Source organism: Taurulus bubalis (genome assembly GCF_910589615.1).
Source record: "Taurulus bubalis genome assembly, chromosome: 2".
NCBI classification, from domain to species: Eukaryota; Metazoa; Chordata; class Actinopteri; order Perciformes; family Cottidae; genus Taurulus; species Taurulus bubalis.
Genome location: NC_136590.1, coordinates 47,009,813 through 47,034,304, shown reverse-complemented (window position 1 = coordinate 47,034,304; position 24,492 = coordinate 47,009,813). Strand labels below are relative to the sequence as shown.

Sequence of the window (24,492 nt, the reverse complement as noted above, 5' to 3'; positions counted from 1 at the left end):
GACATCAAAGCTACAAATAGAAACATTATCACTACCAGTAAAGACTTCAGAGCTACAAGTAGAAACATTATCACTACCAGTAAAGACTTCAGAGCTACAAGTAGAAACATTATCACTACCAGTAAAGACATCACAGCTACAAGTAGAAACATTATCACTACCAGTAAAGACATCAGAGCTACAAGTAGAAACATTATCACTACCAGTAAAGACATCAGAGTTACAAGTAGAAACATTATCACTACCAGTAAAGACATCAGAGTTACAAGTAGAAACATTATCATTACCAGTAAAGACATCAAAGCTACAAATAGAAACATTATCACTACCAGTAAAGACATCAGAGCTACAAGTAGAAACATTATCACTACCAGTAAATACTTCAGAGCTACAAGTAGAAACATTATCACTACCAGTAAAGACTTCAGAGCTACAAGTAGAAACATTATCACTACCAGTAAAGACTTCAGAGCTACAAGTAGAAACATTATCACTACCAGTAAAGACATCACAGCTACAAATAGAAACATTATCACTATCAGTAAAGACTTCAGAGCTACAAGTAGAAACATTATCACTTCCAGTAAAGACATCAAAGCTACAAATAGAAACATTATCACTACCAGTAAAGACTTCAGAGCTACAAGTAGAAACATTATCACTACCAGTAAAGACATCACAGCTACAAGTAGAAACATTATCACTACCAGTAAAGACATCAGAGCTACAAGTAGAAACATTATCACTACCAGTAAAGACATCAGAGTTACAAGTAGAAACATTATCACTACCAGTAAAGACATCACAGCTACAAGTAGAAACATTATCACTACCAGTAAAGACATCAGAGCTACAAGTAGAAACATTATCACTACCAGTAAAGACATCAGAGTTACAAGTAGAAACATTATCACTACCAGTAAAGACATCAGAGTTACAAGTAGAAACATTATCACTACCAGTAAAGACATCAGAGTTACAAGTAGAAACATTATCACTACCAGTAAAGACATCAAAGCTACAAATAGAAACATTATCACTACCAGTAAAGACATCAGAGCTACAAGTAGAAACATTATCACTACCAGTAAATACTTCAGAGCTACAAGTAGAAACATTATCACTACCAGTAAAGACTTCAGAGCTACAAGTAGAAACATTATCACTGCCAGTAAATACATCTGAAGGCTGCAGACTATATTTCAGGCACAATTTGACTGAATTCAACAACATTTTCTGAGAGGGAAAAAAACATAACGCAAGTATTTAGTTTTTAATTTCTGTAAATGCACAGACACACAGCTAAGTTCTATAGAACGATACATTATATATTATTGTATATCCTCCGTCTGAGTCCAGCATGTTAGTCTGTGGCTCCGTATGTGGATCTCCATCCTCACGACACACATTATCATATTCATATTCGTATAAATAAAGATCTGTGACAGCAGCAGCTGTTGACTTTCCTCCTCAGAGACGAGCTGCTGCCTGGACCCTCTGCCATGAGGAAGGAACAGATTCTACACCTGTTCACCTGTTCACCTGCCCACCTGTTCATCTGTTCATCTGTGTGTCTGTTTACCTGTGTGTCTGTTCACCTGCTCACCTGTTCATCTGCTCACCTGTTCACCTGTGTGTCTGTTCACCTGTGTGTTTGTTCACCTGTGTGTCTGTTCACCTGTTCGCCTGTTAACCTGTTCACCTTCTCACCTGTTCACCTGTGTGTCTGTTCACCTGTTTGTCTGTTCACCTGTCCGCCTGTTCACCTGTTCACCTTCTCACCTGTTCATCTGTGTGTCTGTTCACCTGTTCACCCTTGTGTCTGTTCACCTGTGTGTCTGTTCACCTGCTCACCTGTTCACTCGTGTATCTGTTCACCTGTTCACCTGCTCACCTGTTCACCCCTGTGTCTGTTCACCTGCTCACCTGTTTACCCCTGTGTCTGTTCACCTGTTCACCTGCTCACCTGTTCACCCCTGTGTCTGTTCACCTGCTCACCTGTTTACCCCTGTGTCTGTTCACCTGTTCACCTGCTCACCTGTTCACCCCTGTGTCTCTTCACCTGTTCACCTGTGTGTCAGGTGAACAGGTGAACAGGTGAACAGCGTTCAGTTAAATGTCTTGAAATGACGGAACTTTTATATTTACATGCATTAAATTACGGTTCATGGAGGTGAAACAACAACTTGATTTACCTACCCTGACCACAGACTGTACATCAGTCTGTGGTTAAGGGTCACGATTAGGGTTAACCCAAACCGTGGTTAGGGTTAAGGGTCACGGTTAGGGTTAACCCAAACCATGGTTAGGGTTAAGGGTCACGGTTAGGGTTAACCCAAACCATGGTTAGGGTTAAGGGTCACGGTTAGGGTTAACCCAAACCATGGTTAGGGTTAAGGGTCACGGTTAGGGTTAACCCAAACCATGGTTAGGTTTAAGGGTCAAGGTTAGGGTTAACCCAGGGGTCAGCAACCTTTCATATCCAAAGAGCCATTTTGACCTTTTTCCACCAAAAAAATAATTGTCTGGAGCCGCAAAAAATATTTGATATCACAGCTTCTGAAGTTGTATATATAGTCATATTATATATACAAAAAACTAGTTTGTTGTATTTATGAAATTATAGAACAAGAATAAAGACATTTTTTTTACATTGTATTGCTATTTTACCTGTTTATAACTATCAAACAAAAAATAGTCATGTGTCGGCTACATTAAGGTTAATTAAAAACACAACTATGCAGACCTTCAAGTCTAACTATATTTGTGGCTCATATGGTAGAGTGTTTGCCCTGTAAAGCCTAGTTTATGGTTCTTCGTCGATGGCGTCACGTTGACGTGACGCCATCGAGGGACCGCGTTGCTCTGCAATTAACCGCCATGCTGCCAGGGGGGTGTGGCTGTGTGGCTGTGTGGTTTCAGGGGTTTTAGCCGAATTCCGGTCACAGTAAACAATGGCGACCGAGTTGGAGCGGCTGCATTAAAGTTGGAGCTCATCAATATTGAAGAGCAAATGCTTATATTGCAAATGTTGAAGCGCAGGCGACAGAGAAGACGTTTGCGGAGGTGGTCTGTACGACCACTAAACCGGTCGAGGCTGGGAAAAAGCAACTGCCGGAAATTACGTTCTGAGCGGACCAATCACAGCGCTTGCGGTCCGCGTCAACGCAACACGTAGTTAGGATTTTTTGGAGGTGCGCGTCAGGCTACGGCGTAGGGGTCTGCATCGACCTGACGGAGAACCATAAACTAGGCTTAACTGCAAGGTAGCAGGTTTGATACCTGTCCTCTTCAGTGAGTTTTACATTTTAAATGCATATCTTTTGCTACGTTTCCACTGAGCGTCCTCCTCACTAGAGCACCGCAAACGGAGGACGGATCCGTTTTTACTAGCGGACGCCTCAGTGTCTGACACAGAACCAGCAGCAGGAGTGGAGTTTGGAGACGTGATCCACTTCCTGAAAGTAGATCTACTTTACTCAGTTTGCTGCAGCAGTTGAGGAATCGCTCTTCTGCTCTCATCTGCGCGTGAGGGCGGGGCTCTGAGTCACGAGGAGCAGCTGCAGGGCGGAGGCTTGACAGCCACGTGACGCACATTTAGTGAAAGAAATATTTAAACATTTATTTTTATTTTCAGTGACACAATATCACCTAAAACTCCAAGATAAGAGGACTTCCCTTTAAAAGTTTTTCCACTGGGCAAAAAAAAAAAAAAAGTTGTCTTTCTTTTTTTTTCTTTTTTTTGTCAAAACCTCAGGGAGCCGCAACAGACGGGCTAAAGAGCCGCATGCGGCTCCGGAGCCGCAGGTTGCCGACCCCTGGGTTAACCCAAACCGTGGTTAGGGTTAAGGGTCACGGTGAGGGTTAACTCTAACCATGGTTAGGGTTAAGGGTCACGATTCGTGATTTTTATTTGGTCCAAACTGACAGACGATCATTTCAGACTTTTCAAAATTCAACACAAATTTTAAATCTAAAAGGTTAATTTCTCACCTAAAATAATTTCTAAAACTAGACGTGATGAACATGAGCGGCTGTGGGTTTGGCTGTTCTGCACTAACTGAACCATCACTAACTGAAGTCTCGTGACGTATTGGAGGCAGAACTCCTGGACCCATAAGAACCTGGACCGCCGGTTCAGGAAGGTGGACTCACTGTGGGCTCTTGGGGTAGAAGGGCAGGGTGACGTGGCTGAGGTCGCTGATGTCGCAGGCCGTGGGCTCGGCGGAGATGGCTTGCCGTTTGCTGCGGTGCTGGTCCGGCTGCAGGACCAGGTTCTGCTGCTGGGCCTGGACCTGCTGAGCCGTGGCGGGCCGGAGCACCGATCGGTACTTGTCCAGCTCGGTCTGCAGCCGCTGGATCAGCTCGTCCTTCTGATCCAGCTCCAGCTCCAGCTCGTCGATCAGGGCGTCGCGCTGCCGCAGCTCCTCGATCTTCTCCTGCAGGGCGTACTGCAGGTCCCGCAGGGTACCCATTGGTTCTCCAGAAGGGGGGGATCTTGAGCGTCCTAGAAGGTTCCTAGAAATACTTAACGCTTAGGATCCTCAAGGTCTTCAGACCTCTGCTGATTTCCTACATGTCAAGGTTCCTCAGGGTTCCTAAGGGTTCCTAAGTGACCTCTTGATTTCCTTATTTTCTAGGATTTGTAAAGAAGTGTCTTTTCCTAATTTTCTCAAGGGTCTTTAAGGTTCTGGGGATCCCTTCAGAGTTCCCTCCTGGGTTCCTCAGATTTGTAAAGGTCTACAGGAATCTTCAAAGCCTCCCACAGTGTTCAATGGCCTTTGGGTTCTTCTTGGGTTCCTTGAGATACTTCAGAGCTTCTCCAGATTCTCTGAAGTCCCTACATGTCCTCGGAGTACCTCTTTATAATGGAAGTAGGGTTCTACTGGCGTTCATGGGCTCTTTGGAGTCTCCTCCTGGGTTCCTCACGTTTCTGGTGGATCGCTCTCGAGCTTCTCGGAAGGCTTTTCAAGGTTCCTCCAGAGACGATCCAAGGGGTTCTCCTGGGTTTTGAGTTGTTTTTGAGGCATCTCACGGTTCCCCAGGGTGCCTCATACTGCAGTAGGGTTCCTCTAGGTGCTCACAGTTCTGCCCCGTCTAAATATGTGGTTTTAGATTAAGAAAATGAAACTGGATAACTGGAGTTAGAAGTCTGTAAAACGGTCCTCTGGGTTCCTCTTCCCTCCTTCCTCCAAATTACACTCTGATTGGAAGGCGATGAAGTGGAACACTGCAGCGGATGAGGAACCGTTCTGCTCCTGCAGGGAAGAGGAGACGCAGCCGGGTTCCTTCGAGGACGTGGAGGTGAAGAAGTTTAAACAAAGTTGAAAGTGAGTCCTAGAGGTTGAAGACTCTTCAGATGAGAAACAGGATCTTCCTCCTGAAAGCAGATCCACCAGCTGTGAACCCTCTGGAGTCCAGATCCAGACCCTCAGGATCAAAGCAGTCAATGAAACGCTTTGGATCAGATCCCTTTCGACCCTCTGGTGCAGATCAGGGAAAAAGAGAGACGCTCAGCGGAGGAGGAGAGGTCCGGTCCAGAGTGAGAGGAAACCGGGAGGAAGAAAAGCAAGCAGCGCGCGAGGAGAGAGGGAGAGAGAGAGAGAGACAGAGAGAGAGAGAGAGAGAGGAAGAGAGACATGATGTTCACCGAGAGAGAGAGAGAGAGAGAGAGAGAGGAAGAGAGACATGAGGTTCACAGAGAGAGAGAGAGAGAGAGAGAGAGAGAGAGAGAGGGGGAGACCCGCGCACGGTGCTCCCGCCTCGGGAGAGAGAGAGTTGCATGCGGAGCAGCGGTAGCTTCACCGGAGAGAGAGAGAGCGAGAGAGAGAGAGAGGGGAAGAGGGGAAGAGAGAGGGGAAGAGAGAGGGAGAGAGAGAAAGAGGGGAAGAGACAGAGAGAGAGACAGAGAGAGAGAGAGGAAGAGAGAGGGGAAGAGAGAGGGGAAGAGACAGAGAGAGAGAGAGACAGAGAGAGAGGAAGAGAGAGAGAGACAGAGAGAGAGAGAGGAAGAGAGAGGGGAAGAGAGACAGAGAGAGAGAGAGAGGGGGGAGCTGCTCTCAGTGTGTCCAAAAGTTGGTCTGTCTCCACTCCTCCTCCTCATCCTCCTCCTCCTCCTCTTCCTCCTCCTCCTCCTCCTCTTCTACCTCCTCCTCTTCCTTTTCCTCTTCCTCCTCTTCCTCTTCCTCCTCTCCTTCCTCTCCCTCTTCTTGTCTTCATCTTCCTCCTCTTCTTCCTCCTCCTACTCCTCTTCCACCTCCTCCTCTTTCTTTTGAATGAAATGAATGAATGAATGAATATATACTTTATTAATCCCCAAGGGGAATTTTTTTTGTCGTCATCAGTTTTTCCTCTTCCTCCTCTTCCTCTTCCTCCTCTCCTTCCTCTCCCTCTTCTTGTCTTCATCATCCTCCTCCTCTTCCTCCTCCTCCTCTTCCTCCTCCTACTCCTCTTCCACCTCCTCCTCTTCCTTTTCCTCTTCCTCCTCTTCCTCTTCTTGTCTTCCTCCTCTTCCTAGTCTGCCTTCATACATTTTTAAGTTAAAGCTTAAAAACACAAATCTTAATTGAACCACTTTGAAATCTTTTATTGTATTTAATATTTGTTCTATAACATCTAAACATCACAACTCTTTCTGTAAAAAAACATCTGATTCAGTGTGAATTTATGGAATATTCAGCATTTACCAAGAACATACTATTATATAATATATAACATGAACTCAAATGAACACAGGGAGAGTTAATCCTCTTACTTTACAATAAATGAAATATGTTTATTGTTCTCCTTCATGTCACAAAGCTTCAACACCAGAAACCTATGAACGTTTCCTTCTTTTGAAACGTTGCAGCCTCTCAACGTGATCCGTTAGTCCAGGGAGCCGCACCAGAGGGTCTACAGGGTATAAAGGGCCACACCAAAGAGTCTAAAGGGTATAAAGGGCCACACCAGAGGGTCTCAAGGGTATAAAGGGCCACACCAGAGGGTCTCAAGGGTATAAAGGGCCACACCAAAGAGTCTAAAGGGTCTAAAGGGCCGCACCAGAGGGTCTTAAGAGCCACACCAGAGGGTCTACAGGGTCTAAAGGGCCACACCAGAGGGTCTAAAGGGTATAAAGGGCCACACCAGAGGGTCTAAAGGGCCATACCAGAGGGTCTAAAGGGTCTAAAGGGCTACGCCAGAGGGTCTCAAGGGTCACACCAGAGGGTCTAAAGGGTCTAAAGGGCCACACCAAAGAGTCTAAAGGGTCTAAAGGGCCGCACCAGAGGGTCTAAAGGGTCTAAAGGGCCACACCAGAGGGTCTAAAGGGTCTAAAGGGCTGCACCAGAGGGTCTAAAGGGTCTAAAGGGCCACACCAGAGGGTCTAAAGGGTATAAAGGGCTACACCAGAGGGTCTAAAGGGCCACACCAGAGGGTCTACAGGGTCTGAAGGGCCACACCAAAGAGTATAAAGGGTCTGAAGGGTATAAAGGGCCACACCAGAGGGTCTAAAGGGCCACACCAGAGGGTCTACAGGGTCTAAAGGGCCACACTAGAGGGTCTACAGGGTCTAAAGGACTACACCAGAGGGTCTAAAGGGCTACACCAGAGGGTCTACAGGGTCTAAAGGGCCACACCAAAGAGTATAAAGGGTCTACAGGGTCTAAAGGGCCACACCAGAGGGTCTACAGGGTTTAAAGAGCCACACCAAAGAGTATAAAGGGTCTACAGGGTCTAAAGGGCCACACCAGAGGGTCTACAGGGTTTAAAGGGCCACACCAAAGAGCATAAAGGGTCTAAAGGGTCTAAAGGGCCGCACCAGAGGGTCTACATGGTCTAAAGGGCCACACCAAAGAGTATAAAGGGTCTAAAGGGCCACACCAGAGGGTCTACAGGGTCTAAAGGGCCACACCAAAGAGTCTAAAGGGTCTAAAGAGCCGCACCACAGGGTCTAAAGGGTCTAAAGGGCTACGCCAGAGGATCTAAAGGGTCTAAAGGGCCGCACCAGAGGGTCTAAAGGGTTCTTAAGGGCTGCACCAGAGGGTCTAAAGGGCCACACCGGAGGGTCTAAAGGGTATAAAGGGCTACACCAGAGGGTCTAATGGGCCACACCAGAGGGTCTACAGGGTCTGAAGGGCCACACCAAAGAGTATAAAGGGTATAAAGGGCCACACCAGAGGGTCTACAGGGTCTGAAGGGCCACACCAAAGAGTATAAAGGGTCTAAAGGGTATAAGTCTAAAGGGCCACACCAGAGGGTCTACAGAGTCTAAAGGGCCACACCAGAGGGTCTACAGGGTCTAAAGGGCTACACCAGAGGGTCTACAGAGTCTAAAGGGCCACACCAGAGGGTCTACAGAGTCTAAAGGGCCACACCAGAGGGTCTACAGGGTCTAAAGGGCTACACCAGAGGGTCTAAAGGGTATAAAAGGCTACGCCAGAGGATCTAAAGGGTCTAACTTGCCGCACCAGAGGGTCTAAAGGGCCACATCAGAGGGTCTAAAGGGTCTAAAGGGCCACACCAGAGGGTCTACAGGGTCTAAAGGGCTACACCAGAGGGTCTCAAGGGTATAAAGGGCCACACCAGAGGGTCTAAAGGGCCACACCAGAGGGTCTAAAGGGTATAAAGGGCCACACCAGAGGGTCTACAGGGTATAAAGGGCTACGCCAGAGGATCTAAAGGGTCTAACGGGCCGCACCAGAGGGTCTAAAGGGTCACACCAAAGAGTCTAAAGGGTCTAAAGCAGGGGTGCCCACACTTTTTTGGCTCACTTTTAAAATGACCAAGTCAAAAAGATCTACCTACATTAATAATGCTTATATCTATATAAAGCATTATTAATGTATAAATATACAGAGTATACTTTATATTTACAATATTGGTGTACCTTGCATAACTGCATGAACCCTTATCACACAATACAATTTTGTAAATTTTTGGTCATTACATTTTGCTCTGATGACTTCACTGCATGGAACCAGCAGGGTTGCATAGTCCGGACAGCAGCTGCTGGTAGTCAGCGTCAGGCAGATCAAAGGGTCATCAGTCATGGTGGAACGGTGTTTGGACTTAATCTTTTTCATGTGGGAAAAGGCTGACTCTAGGGCTGCAAGTAACGATTATTTTCATAAACGACTAATCTATCGACTATTTTTTCGATTAATCGACTAATCTAATGACTATTTCCCATAGCAAATTAAGAATAGAAACTCAAAATGTTGGAATTTGAACTTCAAATGTATTTGAGTAACAAGATCTGAACAGAACATCAGAACATCATCATAACAAATAAATTAAATAGTAATACAAATTAAAGTGCAAATATGCTTTAAAAGTAAAGAAAAAGCACAAATAAAGCTTTAAAGGTAACTCAATATAGCAATCAAGCCTCTGAAAGTGCAAAATAACTAAAGAATAACTGGGCTGCAAGTACCATTCAAAGTCCAAAAGTTTAAAAAAAATTGTCCATCCTACCCGATAATTAAAGCGCAAGGGTTTAAAGTAAATCAAAATGACTGATTACAGTCCCACGTCTTGCTGCTCCCTCCTTCAGGGGAACACTCAATTGACACACGTTTTAAATTGTAATTCAGAAACGTGAGCATATTGACATACTCTTAGTTGGTTGTATTCTGCATGTTTAACAACATGGAGAAACTCCTGTATCTCCGGACAGAGCTCTATAAGCCGTCTCACATCAGCGTGCAGCAGGAGGTCAGAGTGGCTGCAGTCCTTCTCCAGATGCGCACAGAACATCCGTCTTTGAAGAGCTCTCGCTCGATTAGACCATCTTTGTTGCCACATCCGTGATCTCTTTCATGTTTAGCGTTGTAGCGCATAATGCTTGTTGGTGTATTATGCAGTGGTAATGAAGGAAGTCGGGGAAAACATCTCCCTGTACTTGGCAATACATCCATTCAAGCGGCCAACCATTGCGGGCGCAGCGTCCGTAGTGATTGACTTTAATTTGCACACTGGGAGCTGGGTTTTGTCGCTAAAGTTTTTTTCAATTTTTTTAATTATTATTATTTTTTAAATGGCATGCGATCTACCCGCACTACCTCCGCGATCGACTGGTAGATCGCGATCGACTGGTAGATCGCGATCGACGTATTGGGCACCCCTGGTCTAAAGGGTCTAAAGGGCCGCACCAGAGGGTCTAAAGGGTATAAAGGGCTACACCAGAGGGTCTAAAGGGCCACACCAGAGGGTCTAAAGGGTCTGAAGCGCCACACCAGAGGGTCTAAAGGGTATAAAGGGCTACACCAGAGGGTCTAAAGGGCTACACCAGAGTGTCTAAAGGGTATAAAGGGCTACACCAGAGGGTCTAAAGGGCTACACCAGAGGGTCTAAAGGGCCACACCAGAGGGTCTAAAGGGTATAAAGGGCTACACCAGAGGGTCTAAAGGGCTACACCAGAGTGTCTAAAGGGTATAAAGGGCTACACCAGAGGGTCTAAAGGGCCACACCAGAGGGTCTAAAGGGTCTGAAGGGCCACACCAGAGGGTCTAAAGGGTATAAAGGGCTACACCAGAGGGTCTAAAGGGCCGCACCAGAGGGTCTAAAGGGCCGCACCAGAGGGTCTGAAGGGCCACACCAGAGGGTCTAAAGGGTATAAAGGGCTACACCAGAGGGTCTAAAGGGCCACATCAGAGGGTCTAAAGGGCCACACCAGAGGGTCTAAAGGGCCACACCAGAGGCTCTAAAGGGTATAAATGGTCTAAAGGGCCTAAAGGGCCACACCAGAGGGGCTAAAGGGACTAAAGGGCCTAAAGGGCCTAAAGGGCAGCAGGTCTCAGCCAGGTTTCAGTAAGACACAACACATCAAGATCATTATCTGATATTAATTAATTTAGTAATACAGCTTTAGAAGACAAAGACCTAATATTTAGGAGTCCACACTTAACTCTCCTATCATGTTGCACTTTTGCAATAGTGGTGTTAACCTTTATGAGGTTATTTTCTATAACTCCTCTTTTGGTTACTTTTAATTTAATTAATTTAAGTGGCCGTTAATTTAAGTGGCCACAAATATCCAACGAGGCAAAATCCAGGACGTTTTTGGAATCCCTGCCGGACAAATTTTTTAGGTCTCGAAAAGAGGACATGTCCGGGAAAAAGAGGACATGTCTGGGGAAAAGAGGACGTCTGGTCACCCTACTACAAAGAGACACTAAACAGCTACAAAGAGACACATAACGACTACAAAGAGACACTAAACAGCTACAAAGAGACATTAAATAGCTACAAAGAGACACTAAATAGCTACAAAGAGACGCACAACAACCACAAAGAGACACAGAACAACTACCGGCTCCCTGATGCTTTGACACAAAAATTATATCTTTTTTTTGGACAATCTTCCAAAGGGAACACCTCTCATCTTGAAGTTTGAGGTGATACTGTGACACTGAAAATACAAAATGTTTTACTTTTGTTTTTAACTAATAGTCACGCCGCTGTCAGGTGTCTTCCCCTGCAGGTGGCTGGTTATGGTTTGCAGAGCCCCGGATAATAACAAAAAAGAAAAGTCACGGAGAAAAGTAGTTTAATTCTTCATGGACGTATTCATTTTCTTTCACTGCCATCGATGTTGCTGACCGGTCTGCTGATTTGTGGCGAGAAGTTATCAAACAACAAAACATTTGATGTTGAAAGACTCTTCCAGCAAACTATAGTTTTTGTGTATATGAAATGACTATATCTAAAACTTTATAAGCTGTGACATCAAATAGCTTTTGACAATTTTTATTTGGTGGAAAAAAGGCAAAATGTCTCTTTGGATATGAAAGGTTGTGACCGCTGTAGTTCAACCCTCAAAAGCACAATACATGAAGAAGATGAGATATGAACCCATGACAAGAGACGAGATATAAACCCATGACAAGAGACGAAATATAAACCCATGACAAGAGATGAGATATGAACCCATGACAAGAGACGCGATATGAACCCATGACAAGAGACGAGATATAAACCCATGACAAGAGACGAGATATAAACCCATGACAAGAGACGAGTCTGAAGCGTCTTCATGATCTCATTGACCCTTGGAGGGCCTCGACCCACAGCTTTGTTCACCGCCCGGTTCCTCATGAAGCAGAAACAATAACCCAGGGCTGTTGTCCTGTGCCGCCCTCTGCTGGCGGATCCCGTCATCACACCGCAGAACATTTACATTCCAACATGCAGAAAGACTCTTTAATGTTTCCTTGGTGTCCGGGTTTAAAACTTTGAGGTAACAACAAGATATTTGATGAAGAAACGCCTCTTCAAACTCAAATAAAGTTACTTAGTATATTTATTTTACCACTTTAAAGTAAAAGTCCATGCAACATGTTAGAAATGTACTTTTTAACTGCAGCTCAAATGACATATAAATGGTTCTTCAATGTGAAAGAAAACGAGGAAGCTACAACTAATTTCTCTGCAGTTTGTCCTTTATCTTTTGTCTTTCGATTAAAGAGTTGTACATTTTATACTTCTAGCATACTTTTGTCTTATTTTGTGATCCTGGACGGTTGAGGTTAAACTGATGTATGACGTTGTGTAAAAGAAAAGCATCAAAAGCACGTGGAGGGTCAGCAGGTCTCAGGGGGTCAGCAGGTCTCCGGTATCCTGGTCCTCCGGTATCACGGTCTTCCGGTATCACGGTCTTCCGGTATCACGGTCCTTTGGTATTCTGGTCCTTGAGTATCCTGGTCTTCCGGTATCACGGTCTTCCGGTATCACGGTCCTCCGGTATCACGGTCCTTTGGTATTCTGGTCCTTGAGTATCCTGGTCCTCCGGTATCACGGTCCTCCGGTAAGAGTCCGGACAGACACTAAGAGTTGCTACAAAGTCTTAACTGAAAGAAAAGAAGAAAGTATCCTTTATTAATCCCCTTGGGGAAATTCCTCTCTGCATTTGACCAATTCCTGGATAGGGAGCAGTGAGCAGCCCTGTGGGGCGCCCAGGGGTTCAGTGTCTTGCTCAGGGACACTTTGACATGTGAGCTATGGGGATCGAACCGGCTACCTTGTGGTTGAGGGACGACCACTCATCCCCCTGAGTTACAGCCGCCCAATATAAACTTAACCTATATTACCCCACTACAGAGCTCATAGTACCATATTACCCCACTAGAGAACTTATAGAACCATATTACCCCACTAGAGAGCTCATAGTACCATATTACCCCACTAGAGAGCTTATAGAACAACACAGGAAAACTACAAAGAGACACATAACAACTACAAAGAGACACCAAACAACCACAAAGAGACACATAACGACTACAAAGAGACACATAACAACTACAAAGAGACACCAAACAACTACAAAGAGACACAAAACAACCACAAAGAGACACATAACCACCTCAAAGAAACAAAAAACAACCACAAAGAGACACAGAACAACCACAAAGAGACACAGAACCATCTCAAAGAGACACAGAACAACCACAAAGAGACACAGAACCATCTCAAAGAGACACAAAACAACCACAAAGAGACACAGAACCATCTCAAAGAGACACAAAACAACCACAAAGAGACACAGAACAACCACAAAGAGACACAGAACAACCACAAAGAGACACAGAACAACCACAAAGAGACACAGAACCATCTCAAAGAGACACAGAACAACCTCAAAGAGACACAGAACCACCTCAAAGAGACACAGAACAACCACAAAGAGACACAGAACAACTACAAAGAAACTGAAAAGAAACGTGAAACTTCCTCTGAACTCCAGCTGTTCGTCTCCTGCAGGCTACAAACATGAAACACAATCTCCCACTGATCTGTCTGAGGTCGAGTTGCATTGTGGGAAATGCAGGAGGCAGGTTTTGTGAAGTAAGAAGGATTCTCAGGAATAAGTCAACAATGATAATAGCCATAACAACACCGTGTATTGTAAATACGATTCAGAGGTCAAATCAAATCATAATGGTCATAACCTTGAGTGCAAACTGGAGTGTAACTTTCCCATAATGCACCTGGATAGTGCCTTTCATTAGAACCTCCCGCCTGGTTAACAGACATGTGTTGACGTCCTGGAAAGTCTCCTAACCTCAAGAAACTACTTCATACCCGAATAACCAGGCCGTGGGCCGCTATGCATCATGGGAGATGACGTCTTCATCTGTGGCTCGGAGAAGCTCGTCAGCTACAGGAAGCTGGTGAGGAGACACTTTGCCATGTGTGTGTGTGTGTGTGTGTGTGTGTGTGTGTGTGTGTGTGTGTGTGTGTGTGTGTGTGTGTGTGTGTGTGTGTGAGCAGATGAAGAGAGAGCACTCTGAACCAGATAGTGACTGCCGGTCAAAGGCCTCCTGCAACACACACACAACACATGTAGTCCTGCAGGATGTGGGTGTTTGTTACGTCTCTGTGTATGTGCATGTGTGTGTGTGTGTGTGTGTGTGTGTGTGTGTGTGTGTGTGTGTGTCCACAGATAGCAGCAGGTTAAAGATTAACGTCGGCCGGCTCGTAAAGCTAACACCAAGACAGTGAACCTTTGGAGTTTGATATGATGTGATCACACACACACACACACACACACACACACACACACACGCACACACACACACACACGCACACACACACACACACACACACTCACACACTCACCCGGGCTTCAGAATGACACAGCTCTGATCGGAGGGAGGTGATCTCTGGAATTGCTCAGGTGAGTTTTTCTGTTTTTCCTTGAAAAGAAACAAAGATTTCATATTTAGTTGTTTTAAAGAGAGAGAGAGAGCAGAGCGAGTGTCGTTCGACCGCTCTTCTTCTTCGTTGGTGTTTGATGAGCGCTGAAGGAGAACAAACAGGCCGAGGAGCGACAACAGAGTGAATATATCATGGAAAGAAGTATTCAGAGTAAAGTAATAAGTGTTCAGAAAGTGATTCAAGGATTCATATATTTTTAGAATAAAAAATAATGTTGATCATGATCTTCTGTACATTTTTAAGGGTTAAATAATGTCTATTAATGTTTATCTCTTTTAGCTTCTAATGTGCATGTGTTGAGTTATAGTCCTGTTTATTAATGTCTATTAATGTTTATCTCTTTTAGCTTCTAATGTGCATGTGTTGAGTTATAGTCCTGTTTATTAATGTTTATTAATGTTTATCTCTTTTAGCTTCTAATGTGCATGTGTTGAGTTATAGTCCTGTTTATTAATGTTTATTAATGTTTATCTCTTTTAGCTTCTAATGTGCATGTGTTGAGTTATAGTCCTGTTTATTAATGTCTATTAATGTTTATCTCTTTTAGCTTCTAATGTGCATGTGTTGAGTTATAGTCCTGTTTATTAATGTTTATTAATGTTTATCTCTTTTAGCTTCTAATGTGCATGTGTTGAGTTATAGTCCTGTTTATTAATGTTTATTAATGTTTATCTCTTTTAGCTTCTAATGTACATGTGTTGAGTTATAGTCCTGTTTATTCATGTGCAGCTATAATCCTGTGTATTTATAGGAGCTTCTTTAATATTCCTGGCGATTATTACCACCAATACATTATACTTATGAGTACTGCTCGGTGCATTCTGAACATTAATGTAGTAAAAGAACATGTTATCAACAATAAATACTTATATTATACATATACTGTAAAAAAAAAAACTATCTAAAAACTACTAATCCTGTACTTTGATTATAACAGAAATACATTATTTATGATACTTTAGTACTGAGATACTTTATATATAAGTACTGAGATATTTATTTTGAAGTACTGAGATACTTTATATATAAGTACTGAGATATTTATTTTGAAGTACTGAGATACTTTATATATAAGTACTGAGATACTTTATCTAGAAGTACTGAGATGCTTTATATATAAGTACTGAGATATTTATTTTGAAGTACTGAGATACTTTGTATATAAGTACTGAGATACTTTATATATAAGTACTGAGATACTTTATCTAGAAGTACTGAGATGCTTTATATATAAGTACTGAGATACTTTATATATAAGTACTGAGATACTTTATCTAGAAGTACTGAGATACTTTATATATAAGTACTGAGATACTTTATCTAGAAGTACTGAGATGCTTTATCTAGAAGTACTGAGATACTTTATATATAAGTACTGAGATACTTTATCTAGAAGTACTGAGATACTTTATATATAAGTACTGAGATGCTTTATCTAGAAGTACTGAGATGCTTTATATATAAGTACTGAGATGCTTTATCTAGAAGTACTGAGATACTTTATATATAAGTACTGAGATGCTTTATATATAAGTACTGAGATGCTTTATCTAGAAGTACTGAGATACTTTATATATAAGTACTGAGATGCTTTATCTAGAAGTACTGAGATGCTTTATATATAAGTACTGAGATACTTTATCTAGAAGTACTGAGATACTTTATATATAAGTACTGAGATACTTTATCTAGAAGTACTGAGATACTTTATATATAAGTACTGACATACTTTATATATAAGTACTGAGATACTTTATCTAGAAGTACTGAGATACTTTATATAGAAGTACTGAGATGCTTTTTCTAGAAGTACTGAGATACTTTATATAGAAGTACTGAGATACTTTATCTAGAAGTACTGAGATGCTTTATATAGAAGTACTGAGATACTTTATATAGAAGTACTGAGATACTTTATCTAGAAGTACTGAGATACTTTATATAGAAGTACTGAGATACTTTATATATAAGTACTGAGATACTTTATCTAGAAGTACTGAGATACTTTATATAGAAGTACTGAGATACTTTATCTAGAAGTACTGAGATACTTTATCTAGAAGTACTGAGATACTTTATATAGAAGTACTGAGATACTTTATATATAAGTACTGAGATACTTTATATATAAGTACGGAGATACTTTATTTAGAAGTACTGAGATACTTTATATATAAGTACGGAGATACTTTATTTAGAAGTACTGAGATACTTTATCTAGAAGTACTGAGATACTTTATATAGAAGTACTGAGATACTTTATATATAAGTACTGAGATACTTTATATATAAGTACGGAGATACTTTATTTAGAAGTACTGAGATACTTTATATATAAGTACGGAGATACTTTATTTAGAAGTACTGAGATACTTTATCTAGAAGTACTGAGATACTTTATATATAAGTACTGAGATACTTTATATATAAGTACTGAGATACTTTATCTAGAAGTACTGAGGTACTTTATATAGAAGTACTGAGATGCTTTATCTAGAAGTACTGAGATACTTTATATATAAGTACTGAGATACTTTATCTAGAAGTACTGAGATGCTTTATCTAGAAGTACTGAGATACTTTATCTAGAAGTACTGAGATACTTTATATATAAGTACTGAGATACTTTATCTAGAAGTACTGAGGTACTTTATATAGAAGTACTGAGATGCTTTATCTAGAAGTACTGAGATACTTTATCTAGAAGTACTGAGATACTTTATATATAAGTACTGAGATACTTTATCTAGAAGTACTGAGATACTTTATATATAAGTACTGAGATACTTTATATAGAAGTACTGAGATACTTTATATATAAGTACTGAGATACTTTATCTAGAAGTACTGAGATACTTTATATATAAGTACTGAGATACTTTATCTAGAAGTACTGAGATACTTTATATATAAGTACTAAGATACTTTATATATAAGTACTGAGATACTTTATATAGAAGTACTGAGATACTTTATATATAAGTACTGAGATACTTTATCTAGAAGTACTGAGATACTTTATATAGAAGTACTGAGATACTTTATCTAGAAGTACTGAGAGACTTTATATATAAGTACTAAGATACTTTATATATAAGTACTGAGATACTTTATCTAGAAGTACTGAGATACTTTATATAGAAGTACTGAGATACTTTATATATAAGTGCTGAGATACTTTATATGTAAGTACTGAGATACTTTATATATAAGTGCTGAGATACTTTATATATAAGTACTGAGATGCTTTTTCTAGAAGTACTGAGATACTTTATATATAAGTACTGAGATACTTTATATATAAGTACTGAGATACTTTATATATAAGTACTGAGATACTTTATTTAGAAATACTGAGATACTTTATATATAAGTACTGAGAAACTTTATATATAAGTACTGAGATACTTTATCTAGAAGTACTGAGATACTTTATATATAAGTACTGAGATACTTTATCTAGAAGTACTGAGATGCTTTATATATAAGTACTGAGATACTTTATATATAAGTACTGAGATACTTTATCTAGAAGTACTGAGATGCTTTATATATAAGTACTGAGATACTTTATATATAAGTACTGAGATACTTTATATATAAGTGCTGAGATACTTTATATATAAGTACTGAGATGCTTTTTCTAGAAGTACTGAGATACTTTATATATAAGTACTGAGATACTTTATATATAAGTACTGAGATACTTTATTTAGAAATGCTGAGATACTTTATATATAAGTACTGAGATACTTTATATATAAGTACTGAGATACTTTATTTAGAAGTACTGAGATACTTTATATAGAAGTACTGAGATACTTTATATATAAGTACTGAGATACTTTATTTAGAAATACTGAGATACTTTATATATAAGTACTGAGATACTTTATATATAAGTACTGAGATACTTTATATATAAGTACTGAGATACTTTATTTAGAAATACTGAGATACTTTATATATAAGTACTGAGATACTTTATATATAAGTACTGAGATACTTTATTTAGAAGTACTGAGATACTTTATATAGAAGTACTGAGATACTTTATATATAAGTACTGAGATACTTTATTTAGAAATACTGAGATACTTTATATATAAGTACTGAGATACTTTATATATAAGTACTGAGATACTTTATTTAGAAGTACTGAGATACTTTATATATAAGTACTGAGATGCTTTATCTAGAAGTACTGAGATACTTTATATATAAGTACTGAGATGCTTTATCAAGAAGTACTGAGATACTTTATATATAAGTACTGAGATACTTTATTTAGAAGTACTGAGATACTTTATATATAAGTACTGAGATACTTTATCTAGAAGTACTGAGATACTTTATATAGAAGTACTGAGATACTTTATATATAAGTGCTGAGATACTTTATATGTAAGTACTGAGATACTTTATATATAAGTGCTGAGATACTTTATATATAAGTACTGAGATGCTTTTTCTAGAAGTACTGAGATACTTTATATATAAGTACTGAGATACTTTATATATAAGTACTGAGATACTTTATATATAAGTGCTGAGATACTTTATATATAAGTACTGAGATGCTTTTTCTAGAAGTACTGAGATACTTTATATATAAGTACTGAGATACTTTATATGTAAGTACTGAGATACTTTATTTAGAAATACTGAGATACTTTATATATAAGTACTGAGAAACTTTATATATAAGTACTGAGATACTTTATCTAGAAGTACTGAGATACTTTATATATAAGTACTGAGATACTTTATCTAGAAGTACTGAGATGCTTTATATATAAGTACTGAGATACTTTATATATAAGTACTGAGATACTTTATATATAAGTACTGAGATACTTTATATATAAGTACTGAGATACTTTATCTAGAAGTACTGAGATGCTTTATATATAAGTACTGAGATACTTTATATATAAGTACTGAGATACTTTATATATAAGTGCTGAGATACTTTATATATAAGTACTGAGATGCTTTTTCTAGAAGTACTGAGATACTTTATATATAAGTACTGAGATACTTTATATATAAGTACTGAGATACTTTATTTAGAAATACTGAGATACTTTATATATAAGTACTGAGATACTTTATATATAAGTACTGAGATACTTTATTTAGAAATACTGAGATACTTTATATATAAGTACTGAGATACTTTATATATAAGTACTGAGATACTTTATATATAAGTACTGAGATACTTTATTTAGAAATACTGAGATACTTTATATATAAGTACTGAGATACTTTATATATAAGTACTGAGATACTTTATTTAGAAGTACTGAGATACTTTATATAGAAGTACTGAGATACTTTATATATAAGTACTGAGATACTTTATTTAGAAATACTGAGATACTTTATATATAAGTACTGAGATACTTTATATATAAGTACTGAGATACTTTATTTAGAAGTACTGAGATACTTTATATATAAGTACTGAGATGCTTTATCTAGAAGTACTGAGATACTTTATATATAAGTACTGAGATACTTTATATAGAAGTACAAGTACAGAAGTATTTTAGGACATTATATTTAATGAGTAAAAAATCGTTCAAATAAAAACAAAAAGAATCTTTTGTGTTTTTCTAGTTTTAAAACTTTGAGACAACAAAGAAAGTCCTTTCAAAATAAAATAACATAGAACCGATAAACCAGCAGAATAAAAGTACGTGAGAGAAACTTAACAACTTTAAATAATAATGATATTATTATATTGTGTTCATAACATTTTGTAATGTCAAAGCTGATTAATTAATGTATGACTATAGAACATTCACTAGGAAGCGTTCGTATCAATAAACTGTTTATTTATTAGTTATTACACATGAAAACATCCATATGCAGCTTTAAAACACAAGTATACATGTACACATGTATATTAATAGTATACAAGTATAAGTATGACATGAAGAGATAGATACTTTATTGGGGTAATTGTTGTGTTACAGCTGCATTAATACATACAAGTAAAGCAATATTAAATATAGAAATGAACAATATACACATGTACAAAATATGAATAACACCAATATAAATGTGTACAAATACACACATATACAAATATAAATATGAAATATTATACAGGTACACAATATAAATATGTCAAAATATAAAATAAATAAATACTTCATGAACAAATTCAATAAGTAAATAGTTAATACAATGAAAACATAATATAAAATAAAAAACACAAAAACATTGAATGGAGTTTAATTATTGTTTTAATATAAATGAGAAAAATAGTTATAAACGACTCTATTTAATTTCATGTGCCGTTAATGAGGCAAAATTAAGATAGATATTAATTAACGAGAGGGAGAAGCAAGATGCATGCTGGGAATCGTTGGAGACTCACTGATGACCGTGGGGGCGGAGCTAAAGTCACTGCTGATTGGACGAAGAGACGAGCAGAATATAATATAAACATATATAAACACAAAATATGAAATGCTTATTAAATGTTTTTAATCAAAATGATAAGTCGAGATTCAACTTCTGCAGATTGTAAATCTGTTTGTGATTTAGGTTATCAATAAAAATATGAATTACGAGATATAAAGTTCTAAGAGTTTGAATAAAGTTTGTTCAAATAGTTTGTGAAGAAGTCAGAGAAATATGAAAAGAAAGAATATAAAAAACTGGTTTATCTGAGGTTTCATACATTATTGATCTGAATATCATGAGAGAATCTTTAAATATAATAAATCAAATTACTTCCTTATGAACACAGAGTACACAAATGAGTACAATGTAGAGGTACTAGTACCTCTGTGATTTATACCTCATTATTATGACTTAATATCTCATTTATATGGACTTTAATTTCATCACTTTTAACTCACTGTTTTGATGTTTTTGCAGAAATGGGTTTCTATAGCCTAGTGTGTGTTTGTGTGTGTGCGTGTGTGTGTGCGTGTGTGTGTGCGTGTGTGTGTGCGTGTGTGTGTGTGTGTGCGTGTGTGTGTGCGTGTGTGTGCGCGCGTGTGTGTGTGTGTGTGTGTGTGTTAAACATCTGTCAGCAGTATTGATCGTGGCTTTTCAGCAGCAGACTTTGAGGTCATCTAAACCTGTTCACCTTTAAACCGACTCTCCTTCCTCAGCAGCCACATAATATACATATATATGTATATATACATATATATGTATATATATATGTATATATATATGTATATATACATATATATATACATATATATGTATATACATTATATATGTATATTATATGTATATATACATATATGTATATTATATGTATATATACATATAATATATATATGTATATGTATATATACATATATACATATATATGTATAGAGATGGCCATCATCATCATCTTCTCGTGACCTTTGACCTCTCTCCACGTCGTCTTTTCCCCTATGATGTGAAGATGAGTCTCTCTTTGAAATGCAACCAAATTAAAGTGTGTGTGTGTGTGTGTGTGTGTGTGTGTGTGTGTGTGTGTGTGTGTGTGTGTGGGAGATCAATATGCTAATGAATGCAGCAGCAGGCTGTTCTTCATTACACTGATTATATCAACCTTTCTTTAAGGTTCAAAGGGTTCGCTCTAAGTATCCACTTAGTAGGGTGTGTGTTTACAAGTGTGTGTGTGTATGTGTGTGTGCGTGCGTGTGTGTGTGTGTGTGTGTGTGTGTGTGTGTGTGTGTGTGTGTGTGTGTACGACCAACATGATATAGGGTACATTTGTTGTTATACATTATATAAGTGATACAGTGAAACGGTGAGAGAGTGAGACAGACTCCCCGGCTGTGATCTGTCCAGAGTCTCTGTCAATGATTACAAAGCAGACCTTGACCTCTCTGCTCACTTCAAACACAACTCGTGTCTGTCGTCCAGGGCAGAAAAACAGAGTTCAGCTGTGAGGACTCACATTGAGGACTCACATTGAGGACTCACATTGAGGACTCACATTGAGGACTCACATTGAGGACAAACATTGAGGACTCACATTGAGGACTCACATTGAGGACTCACATTGAGGACAAACATTGAGGACTCACATTGAGGACTCACATTGAGGACACACATTGAGGACTCACATTGAGGACTCACATTGAGGACAAACATTGAGGACTCACATTGAGGACAAACATTGAGGACTCACATTGACGACTCACATTGACGACACACATTGAGGACACACATTGAGGACTCACATTGAGGACTCACATTGAGGACACACATTGAGGACTCACATTGAGGACTCACATTGACGACTCACATTGACGACTCACATTGAGGACACACATTGAGGACTCACATTGGAGACTCACATTGACGACTCACATTGACGACTCACATTGACGACTCACATTGACGACTCACATTGGCGACTCACATTGACGACTCACATTGACGACTCACATTGACGACTCACATTGAGGACACACATTGACGACTCACATTGAGGACTCACATTGAGGACTCACATTGGCGACTCACATTGAGGACTCACATTGAGGACACACATTGAGGACTCACATTGAGGACTCACATTGACGACTCACATTGACGACTCACATTGACGACTCACATTGAGGACACACATTGAGGACTCACATTGGAGACTCACATTGACGACTCACATTGACGACTCACATTGACGACTCACATTGACGACTCACATTGGCGACTCACATTGACGACTCACATTGACGACTCACATTGACGACTCACATTGAGGACACACATTGACGACTCACATTGAGGACTCACATTGAGGACTCACATTGGCGACTCACATTGAGGACTCACATTGAGGACACACATTGAGGACTCACATTGAGGACACACATTGAGACTCACATTGAGGACACACATTGAGGACTCACATTGAGGAAAAACAAAACTCGGGAAACAAAACTTTCCAAAACTACAAAACACCAGAAAACTACAAAACTACAGCTACAGCTCGAAGGCGACGCACAGACATGGGAGATAAAGAAGACAATCCTGCAACTGATGAGGGAAGACACAGACTAAACACACAGAGGAAGACACAGACTAAACACACAGGGGAAGACACAGACTAAACACACAGGGGAAGACACAGACTAAACACACAGAGAAAGACACACATTAAACCAGGGGTCAGCAACCTTTCTATCCAAAGAGCCATTTTGACCTTTTTCCACCAAAAAAAAATTGTCTGGAGCCGCAAAAATGATTTGATATCACAGCTTCTGAAGTTTTAAATATAGTCATATTATATATACAAAAAACTGTAGTTTGTTGTATTTATGAAGTTACAGAACAAGAATAAAGACTTTTTTTACATTGTATTGCTATTTTACCTGTTTATAACTATCAAACAAAATAGTCATGTGTCGGCTACAATAAGGTTAATTAAAAACACAACTATGCAGACCTTCAAGTCTAACTATATTTGTGGTAGAGTGTTGCCCTGTAACTGCAGGTAGCAGGTTCGATACCTGTCTTCTTCACTGAGTTTTACATTTGAAACGCATATCTTTTGCTACGTTTACACTGAGCGTCCTCCTCACTAGAGCACCGCAAACGGAGGACGGATCCGTTTTTACTAGCGGACGCCTCAGTGTCTGACACAGAACCAGCAGCAGTAGTGGAGTTTGGAGACGTGATCCACTTCCTGAAAGTAGATCTACTTTACTCAGTTTGCTGCAGCAGTTGAGGAATCGCTCTTCTGCTCTCATCTGCGCGTGAGGGCGGGGCTCTGAGTCACGAGGAGCAGCTGCAGGGCGGAGGCTTGACAGCCACGTGACGCAC

At 39.6% G+C, this 24,492-nt stretch overlaps 1 protein-coding gene across 1 annotated transcript in view; it reads right to left on the bottom strand.

The window, feature by feature from the left end:
• The window catches only part of prkg1 (protein kinase cGMP-dependent 1), a 78,829-nt gene extending 74,318 nt beyond the window's left edge, over positions 1 to 4,511 (bottom strand). Inside the window, exon 1 of the mRNA XM_079238013.1 lies at positions 4,156 to 4,511. Coding sequence (XP_079094139.1) covers positions 4,156 to 4,475 — 320 coding nt within the window. The 5' untranslated portion in view covers positions 4,476 to 4,511. The remainder of the gene's footprint in view (positions 1 to 4,155) is intronic.
• Between the last annotated feature and the right edge of the window lie 19,981 nt (positions 4,512 to 24,492).